This window comes from Terrapene carolina, unplaced genomic scaffold (genome assembly GCF_002925995.2).
Source record: "Terrapene carolina triunguis isolate 2854851 unplaced genomic scaffold, T_m_triunguis-2.0 Scaffold85, whole genome shotgun sequence".
NCBI lineage: Eukaryota > Metazoa > Chordata > Testudines > Emydidae > Terrapene > Terrapene triunguis.
Window position 1 is genome coordinate 59,674,581 of NW_020664436.1, and position 9,461 is coordinate 59,684,041.

General features: G+C 42.2%; 1 protein-coding gene across 1 annotated transcript; it reads right to left on the reverse strand.

The window, feature by feature from the left end:
• Positions 1-4,729: 4,729 nt before the first annotated feature.
• On the reverse strand, positions 4,730-9,251 carry FABP7 (fatty acid binding protein 7). Its single transcript, XM_024192606.2, has 4 exons — positions 9,003-9,251; positions 8,046-8,218; positions 7,307-7,408; positions 4,730-5,077 (listed from the first exon to the last, which is right to left on the reverse strand). The coding sequence occupies exons 1-4, from the start codon at positions 9,073-9,075 to the stop codon at positions 5,027-5,029; spliced, it is 399 nt and encodes a 132-aa protein (XP_024048374.1). The 5' UTR covers positions 9,076-9,251; the 3' UTR covers positions 4,730-5,026.
• Positions 9,252-9,461: the final 210 nt, after the last annotated feature.

The window sequence follows — 9,461 nt, forward strand, 5'->3', positions numbered from 1 at the left end:
CGGATGAAAAGTGCTATGCAACAGCAAGTAATATTAGCAGTGTAATAGAATTTGGGCCTTACAGTCTAGGTTCCAGCTACAAAGGGCCCAATTCTGCAAACAGGTACATGTGTAACTTTGCTCCATTTGCTCCATGGAACTGCTCCCATGAGCAAAATTGCACGTGTGCGTAGAGGGCCTCAAATCCTGCACAGGTGGACCTTTACACCTCATAGAATCATACAAATGCAGGGGTAAAAGGGAGCCTGAGTAATCATCAAGTCCAGCCTTCTGTGCTGAGGCAGGACCAAATAAATCTAGACCATCCATGACAGGTGTTTGTCCAACCTGTTCTTAAATAACCTCCAGTGATGGCTGTACGGGGAGATTTTGGCAAACCAGTAAAGTGCCTGAAACCACTATTGCTTATTGCTAAAAGTAGTCAAGTCAGCAGGCCGTAAACTGATCATGCAGCAGCCTTAGCATAACCCAGGCAGGAGGGGAGGGGGTTTTGGGTGCCACAGACAGGGCAGCTTGACCCTGCGTCCTTCCTGCTAAGAATGTTGAAATTGCTGATATATGTATTTTAGAAAAACAGGAAGCTTGTCTATAATGTACCCTGAGGAATGTGTCTGTCAGGGTCCCAAGGCATGGACACTCTGAAAAAAAAACATATCTGGTTAATTGACGATCATAAGGAAACCTCTTGCTTGACCTTTAAAAACTGCTTGCTTAGCAAGTTTTCTTTAAGGGATATGTCATTGTATTACTAATGTATAAATAAGGGGGGAAAGTTTAAGGTAGTGGGACTTCTCAGAAGGGGCTCTTCAGGGACTCTCCCTCTGGATGCATCTTGTGTTCCCCACCGGCAGACAGGGCGCTGCTTTGCCACTTGAGAGCCACACTCAGCTTCGGTAATTATTGAGGGTTGGGGGTGTTTTACTAACCTGTTGCAGACGTGTGTAAGTGCTTGAGACTAAGTAAAGTTTAGCTTTAAGTGAAAGCACTCTTGTGTTGTCCTGTTTGTGCCAGCCATCTACTGGTCAGATGGCCATGTCTCTCCTGATTTATTTCTTGACACCACCTCGCTTTGGGTTGAAAGAACCCCGGGTTACAATGGTGATTTCACAACCTTCCTTGGAGGTCTATTCCAGAGTTTAACTACGCTGATAATTAGAAAGCTTTTCCTAATATCTAACCTAAATCTCTCACTGTAGATTAAGCCCTTTACTTCTTTTCCTACCTTCAGTGGACATGGAGAACAAATGATCACAGTCCTCTTTATAAAGCCCTTAACATATTTGAAGACTTATCAGGTTCCCCCCCAGCTTCCTCAAGACTAAAGTGCCCAGTTTTTTGCACTTTTCCTCAAAGGTCAGGTTTTCTAAACCTTTTCTCAATTTTGTTGCTCTCCTCTGCACTCTCCAATTTGCCCACATCCTTTCTAAAGTGTGGCACTCTGAACTGGACACAGTTCTCCAGCTGAGGCCTCACCAGTGCTGAGTAGAGCAGGGTAGTTACCTCCTGTGTCTTACTTACAACACTCCTGTTGATAGCGACAAAGAGTCCTGTGGCACCTTATAGACTAACAGATGTATTAGAGCATAAGCTTTCGTGGGTGAATACCCACTTCGTCAGATGCATGCATATTCACCCACAAAAGCTTATGCTCCAATACGTCTGTTAGTCTATAAGGTGCCACAGGACTCTTTGTCGCTTTTTATAGATCCAGACTAACACGGCTACCCCTCTGATACTTGACTCCTGTTAATACAACTCATAATGATGTATGAGCTTGCATGTATGAAGTTGCAGGATCAGGCCTAAATGTCTGCAGAATTGGGACCCAGTTTTGCATTGCTCCATTTTCCAAAGCAGAGTTATGGCCAAAGGACTAATCTTTTGGTAATGTAGTATAGCAGTTTTAATTCTAAATCTTAATATGCCTTGGAAAGGATAGTCTGAAGCATCTTACATTCCAGAATGAATAAAACTCCAGTAATTATAGAAATACTAAAATTAAGCTAAAGCCTAATAAGATGTGAGAGTTGAGATGTGTATTCGTGACATAAGATAAGGAGTGAGTGAATACAAATGCCTATCTGTTCATACTACAGGAGGGCTGTGATGCCATTTATAGACAGAGAAGTGAAAATTGTTTTCCACAAGGGAGAACGTGAAGTTCCAAGGTTAGCTAACCCAGTGATATTGTAATAGCAGAAGATCAGAGAATTATGCTTTCCACCTCTAGGCCCTCTCTGTCTCTGTTCTCTAAATATTCAGTTACTCTCCATCCAGTGGATGTATTTTTCTTTCTGTGTATTTTTCAGTGGTTTGCATTTCTATGGTTTGCCGAACTATATTATGAAATCCATCCATCCACAGTTGCAAGTCCCTCATGTCTGACTTTTCTCCTTTCCCTTCCCCACTCAGGATAACCCCACAGGCATTTCACAAATGCCACTTCTCCTAGCCCTAATTTCCTTTGACATTCATAGTATTTGTTTGCCTTTGAGATGGCAAAAGCCTCCATCAGTAAAGTTGTATTGGGTAGCTGTTACATGTAAAACATATGCATACAGGGCATGAAGTGAAGGGGGGAGGGGGAGTTGCCTTTGTTTAAATGTGTTTGTAATGCATATAAGGAGAGTAAACAACAGAAGGGATGGAGAGTTCCCTTGTTAAATATTTACCATTCAGGCCTTATGTGTACTCCAGAGCCTTTTCTATCCATCACCTCATTCGTTTCTGCACCAGTAATAAAGACTTTATTCTTTTACTTCGTGACACTATAAATCAGTTGTCATGGATATTAATGCCACTAGTAGAGAATCATGACTTCTTTCCATGGAGATGAAGCAAAAGCATCTGCTCCCAATTCTCTGGGAAAGGGATGGGTGGGAAAGGGGATCATGTGATTTGCATACATAAGAAGACAGCTGTGATGTGAGCCATACTGATGGATGACAGACATAATCTGTATTATTACACTGAAACTGAGGTTTAAATCAACCAATGCAAGCTCTGTAGTGCAGAGAAGAGGCTCTTTATAGCTGCACACATGGACAATAGAGGCTGAAGCAAACCAGAATCCAATTCCACAAGCCACAAAAACGAGTACTACTTTTTCACTCCCGTTGGCCTAAAAGATCACTTTTTTAGAACTTGGTGCTAGTGCATTATGCTTATGAAAAGAATGCTGAGACTAATGTTCCTAAGGGACATTAACAACTCTAACTGAAGTCCATCGCAGATCCAGGAGCTCTGCACCTCTGTAGGTCAGGCCCCCAGTTTTTAAAGTGATTTATAGCTATCAAACCAAATATATTCATGATGGTTGAGAATTAAGGGGGCTTTCTCCTCTGCACCTAGATTTACAGTGTTAAGTCCCTTCAGAGAGCACTTCCCTGTAAAAGGATATTAGAAAACAAGATCTCGCATTCGTGTCTTTTTTAGGGCCAATTTGTGCCTAGACCCTTATCAAATGAGGTGCTCTTGTGCTCCCTGCACAGAAGGACCAGCCATAGTTGCAGTCGCTGAGACCAAGCACTAGTCCTCCATCAGTGTCCTGATGAAAGTGAGCCACTATGGTGGGGAGGAACCAGAACTACTCCCACCACACCAGCTAACAGATCTAAGGAATACCATGGTCCAGCATCAGGCCTGGGAGCTCAGGTGCAATTCCCCTCCTGAAACGCCTTTCTGGCCATATGCCTTTGCAGCATCCCCAATGTGGCCCACTGGTTAAATATCACAACTGTGTCACTGTTAAAAAAAGGTCTTAATCAACCAAAAGCAGATATGGCCCATGGGTGCAACGTCCTAACAGAAGGGGGATTCTCTTTATATCTTTTCCTCCTAGTTACATATATGATGCCATGTAACTCTTTTTGGTTTTATTTGGCTCAGAAAACTGGCGTATAGAGCCAATTCACACCAATTCTGCTTTTAAGATGTTTTATTAATACAATTTTGATTTCTGTAAAATGCTCTTAGAAGAGATTACTGCCCCTCCATACAAATTAAGGTCCATAATGCAGCATTGTGTGATAAAACGTACAAGAAGGGACTCCAGGAGGAGGTTCACATCATGGTGTTTCCACTCTATGCTCCCCTCAAGGAGCAAGGCTTCCTAACCCTGTGGCATCTGAGGATCCCTAGGAAAGGCAAGCTATAACCCTGAGGTTGATCAGGGCCTGCTACATTCGTACTGCCCTCCCACCCCAATCTATGGAGCATTTCTTCCTTTTGGTTCTAATTTATTTCCCTCTGCACTGAAGATCATAGAACTCTCACCCACTTCCTCCATTAGCCATATTAACACACACACACAAAATAATAAAGGATTGATTCAAAACCCACTGAAGTCAGTGGAAGTGTTCTCATTGATGTCAGTGAGTTTTGGATCAGGCTGTAAGTAAAGATTATTATTATCAGAGAGGAAGGGGACTGTCAGTGGTTTGAACCAGGGAGATAGTACCCATGTTTCCTCTCACCTCTCTGCCCCCACTGCAGCACTACAAAGATGCTGCTCCTGAGTTTCTCAAGCAAAGAGAAGCCACTAAATTGGAGTGAAGTCACACCTGGTTTCCTGTTTGACCAAAGTCACCCCATATAGCCCAGCCTACTGTAGCATCTTGCCACCACCCCTCCTTGCAGTATTAACCCCATTTAGGAAATGTTTTTCATATCACCTCCTCCAAAGCACTGAAACACTAGTCCATTAAATGCAAAACCAGCATGGGTTTAAAAACATTTTAATTTTAAGTTTGAATTGCATTCCATAACATGTCAAATATGTTCCATTTATTGTAAAAAAACGAAGACAAGTGTTTCAGAGATTTAATGCAAAGTTCTACCTGTTGCATTTTACTGAACAAGAGTTTGCCAACTGATGGTATAAAGTAAAAATAAAAAACCAACAACCCGCAAGCTCTTCATTAACCTTTCATGCCAGTAATGTTCATGTCACTTAGCTACGTTCAGTTTTGGATGGCAGTTAAATGCATCCAGCAGGAGTAACACCTGGACAGGGGACAGGTAGGTTCTATGCTTTCTCATAGTGGCGAACAGCAACCACATCACCAAAGGTGAGAGTCTGCAAGTTGGAGAAGAAATAGAGAAGTTAAAACACCATACCACATTCATAACCATTTTCTACTTATTGCTCAATCTAAAGAGGTTGTTCTAGTGCAAGGGTTCTCAAACTAGGGGTCGGGACCCCTCAGGGGGTTGCAAGGTTATTACATGGCGAGGGGGTCGCAAGCTGTCAACATTCACCCCAAACCTTGCCTCCAGCATTTATAATGGTGTTAAATATATAAAAAAGTGTTTTTAAATTATAAGGGGGGGGTCGCACTCAGAGGCTTGCTATGTGAAAGGGGTCACCAGTAAAAAAGTTTGAGAGCCACTGTTCTAGTGGATGTAAATAATATAAAAGTAAACAAAACATGATCGTGCACCCTTAATATTGAGTGAAAACATTCAGAGTTGTGGTTCCCACAGCAACCATACCTTTCTTATTGCTGTTTTCAACACAGAGTAACTCATGATACACTAGATCAGAAAGGGGACCAAAATAAAGGATGTCTGGGAACCAAAATAGAATTTCCTAACTTTTGTGCATTTAAACTCTCAGCCATAACATTGAACCTATATTAAAAAAAATTATTAAAACAAAAACAAACAGACAAAAACCACACTGATCCCATATCAGAATGTGCAATGCACTATGTGTATAGTTCAATGTTCATATGCAATACTTATTATATGTAGGGGGTATATGTAAAGGGAATCAAGTGTTCAAATAAATGTACCATGTCCACTGATTGTATATATAATCACTGAATATGGCTGGTAATTCTAATGTATGGAACTCCCAATATATTGCCTCTTGGAGGTGCCAATCGTGAAAAGTGACATTTTCCCAAGTTACTGGGTGGGGGCTCGAGCCGGTTTTGGTTATATTGTTGAAAAGGAACGCCCTAGATATTAAACCCTTCTTGCTGCCCACTCCTACTGGCAGAAGGGATAGCTGTTTGCATATCTGCAATTTTGCATCCCAAATTCCTGTTCAGATTTCTTGTAAGATAGTTTGCTGCACACGGGCAAATACCATCGTTACTTGCTTTATAACAAGCAAACTTAAGAACACATATTTCTCATTGACCAACTACATATTGTGTCTGCACTTTTAAGTTTAAACTATTTGGAATTCTCCACACACGAAGAGAGAGAGAGAGCGTATCTGAACAAAAACAAGAGTTAAAGACTGATTCTCCAATGGCCAGGTAACAGAAAGTAAAGTAACTGAACACACTTCTTTTTCATGCCAAGAACAAACATGAGAAATTTCAGCCCAGAGGCTACATTTCCAAACCCCCTTCCTCCCAGTGTTATAAAGGTTTAGAACGTGTGCACTTTTCAGCCATAGCTTTAGTATCACTGCCACCAGGGCCGTCTGTAGACTTCCCGCCGCCCGGTGAGTGCAGGGCACACCCGACCCCTGCTGCAGTCCCCAGGGACATAGCTCAGGGGAAGGGGTGGAGTGGGAGCGTGGCTGGGGACGGAGCAGGGGCGGGGGCTATGGGGAAGGGGTGGAGTGGGCATGGGGTGGGAGTGGCGGCAGCTTTCCTGGCTGGATCAGGCTGGCCATTGGAGCAGCACGCAGTTGCGTAGTTTGTGTGTGGGTAAGGACGGCCCTGACTGCCACAACATTATAATCCTGTTCCCAACGCATCACTGGAGGTAGGTGGGTTAAAAGCATAAAATATTACTCTTTACGTGAACCTCTTCCCCTGGTCATCATTTTGGAAAATAATCTAAGCAGGCATACTCCATTCATTATTAAATGCAAAAATCCTCAAGATATATTACCCCAGAGAAATACTTATTCTAAATAACTAGTTGCACATGGAAGTATAAGACAATTTTATTTTAGTGATCTAAAGTACCACCTGTTTAAAATGGATTGATGCACATTTAATCAAATAGTTCATATTTTTGCAGTTCCAGAAGTGTATTTTGTTTCATTTGGGATTAGTACAATGCTGTATTTAACTCCCCTCCCCTCAAAAGTCTAAAATGTCATTGACTTTCTGAAGACGGTTAACTAGAGCTGGTTGAAAAATGCTGAAAGTTTTCCATTGTCCATGAACAGATTCAGAGCAGCAATATATATATATATATATATATGTGAACTTTTAAAAATTCTCAACCAGCTTTACGGATAACTAGCTCTAGATTTTAAATAAAAATAGCATGCTCTCGATAGATCTAAACAAATAGTTAATCTGATACATATGAGCTCAGTGATCATTTTACTTACCATTACCATTTTGCCATCCTTAATTTCTCTAACAAAGTTTGTCTCTTTGCCGTCCCATTTCTGTACATGAACTAGTTTGTCTCCATCCAGGGTCACAACTGACTGGGATATCAAAATATACAAAGAGAAGGATTAATTTAAAACAGTAGCAGATACTATTCAGATTTCTAGGGAATGTATTCAATAGCCTCTACTAGATTCTCTTCAACAAACTTACTCAAACCTGGCATAATAAACGAGTTCTAGGCATTTTAAATCCAAACCCATGAACCCTCGTTTAAAATGAAAAGTCCATTTGATTCTTGTTTGTACAAAAAGGATTAAATAAATCCTGCTTTGTGTGTCCCAGTGACATTTAAATGATAATTTCACATTTGCTCTGGTTTAGCAACTTTTTAAACCCCCCCCCCAAAGTTCAGGAAGGATGTACTTCCTCATTTCAGTTGAGAATGATGTCTCCTAAACTGATTTTTGGATTAAAGCGACTGGTACAAAAATATGGATGGGGCATCTAGCAGAATTCCTTCACACTGGAAGGCCAAAATATATGTCATAACATAAAGACATAACTTTGTGTCTCTAGATGAGTAAAATGCGGTCTTGTCTTTCCTTACACTCCCTTTCTGTGCTACAAAACTAAACTAACTGTGGCAAAGAAGTTGAATCATTCTCCCTAGTCCCTCCCCCACCAAAAGATAAGACTTTTCAAATGCTACAGCCTGAGAGGGTGTTCACTTACTTTGCAGTTTCTGTCATCTGGGGTAGTTTCCTCAAACTCTTCTCCAAGCTTGAAGCTGATTTCAGTGTTCTTGAAAGTGCTCTGGGTCCTGATCACTACTTTGTCCCCTTCATTGCTGATTATCACTGTGGGCTTAGTGACGTTCCCCACCTGCCGAGTAGCAAAGCCCACTCCTAACCCGCCAAATGAAAACAAAAATCCATCAGACCCTGATTTCTTTTACACCCTGTTTGCCAAACAATGAGGTGAAACCTCCTATCCTGTTCTGCTCCTTTCACTATCACACTACACTTTACACTTCTCTGCCCAGTCATCCATACCTCATCTATCCACTGTCCTACACTCTAGCTCACTGTATATATTTCTGAGTCCTCGGTACCAACTTAAGAAACACAATATATTGCAACAATGACCCCTTAGGTCAACAGTGTAGTACATCAGCTTCTTGTCACTGAATTAGTGACAGTTACTTTTTGCTTATTTAGATGGCAATCTTTATCATTCCAGTATAATGAGAGGGACCTATTTGTTTATTTGCAAGCAACTTTTGTTGATTCAGTTGATCTCATTGTCTTTTCCTAAAATAAAGTTTTAAAACAGGCTCAATGCATTACCACTCTGTTCCCCCGCCTTCCCCGCCCCCCCCTTACAAACCCACCATGCAAATTATATCTATATCACGTTAACTTTGATAAAGAATGAAACAATGATGGAAATAACAGAGCAGGCAAAGCCACGGCACTTTCACATTCACATTCTCTGCAGCAACATTCAGCTCAGCTAGACAATGATTCTTTTTTTGGTTCTACTCAGAAATCACTCAGATGCTTTAATCCAATGCAAAATCCCAAATCCCACGATCACTCTCCAACCTATCTGTGCTGGAAAACATCATCAAAACTTCAGGAACAATTTCAGCAGCCCAATGGGTGATCAGCAATAGCTCCTTTTACCTACCCAGCGCCTTCATGTATTCATCAAAATTCTGGCTGTCAATCAGCTTCCAGGTAGCACAGAATGCCTCAACCATTGTGGACGCAGGAAGGGTTAGACAGTTGGAATGAAGCTGGCAGGTGGGAGGCTGTGTCCAGTCCTGTTGGGATTTTAAACCTAAGAGAATCTCCTGCACCTCAACTACAGCTCAGCCCCCTTCTTATTGGGACTCGGAGAAGAGGCGGACAAAGAAGAAAGGACCTACATTGCAACCCTCGCCTCCTCCCCCCGCCCTCTCCCTCTTCCTTTGAAGTAAAGGCGAGGAGGGGCTGAAGGGATTCAGGCCTCCCTGTGATTGGATCAGGCCACTGGGTCAGCAGAGCAAGTCTTGTGCCGCCCACCCTTTACCCTGAAGCCCTCTCCTGCCTAGGAGGGGGGCGGGGGAGGGCTCTGCTGCTGCTGGGGGAGCGGAGTGGGGGTGGG

Bases quoted from the DNA above. Each gene is read 5' to 3' on its own strand.
- FABP7 (XM_024192606.2), bottom strand. From the start codon at position 9,075: ATGGTTGAGGCATTCTGTGCTACCTGGAAGCTGATTGACAGCCAGAAT. The intron at 8,219-9,002 runs GTAGGTAAAAGG...TTGGCGGGTTAG, and splicing joins TGAATACATGAAGGCGCTGG to GAGTGGGCTTTGCTACTCGG. The intron at 5,078-7,306 runs GTAAGTAAAATG...TCCAACTTGCAG, and splicing joins AGGATGGCAAAATGGTAATG to ACTCTCACCTTTGGTGATGT.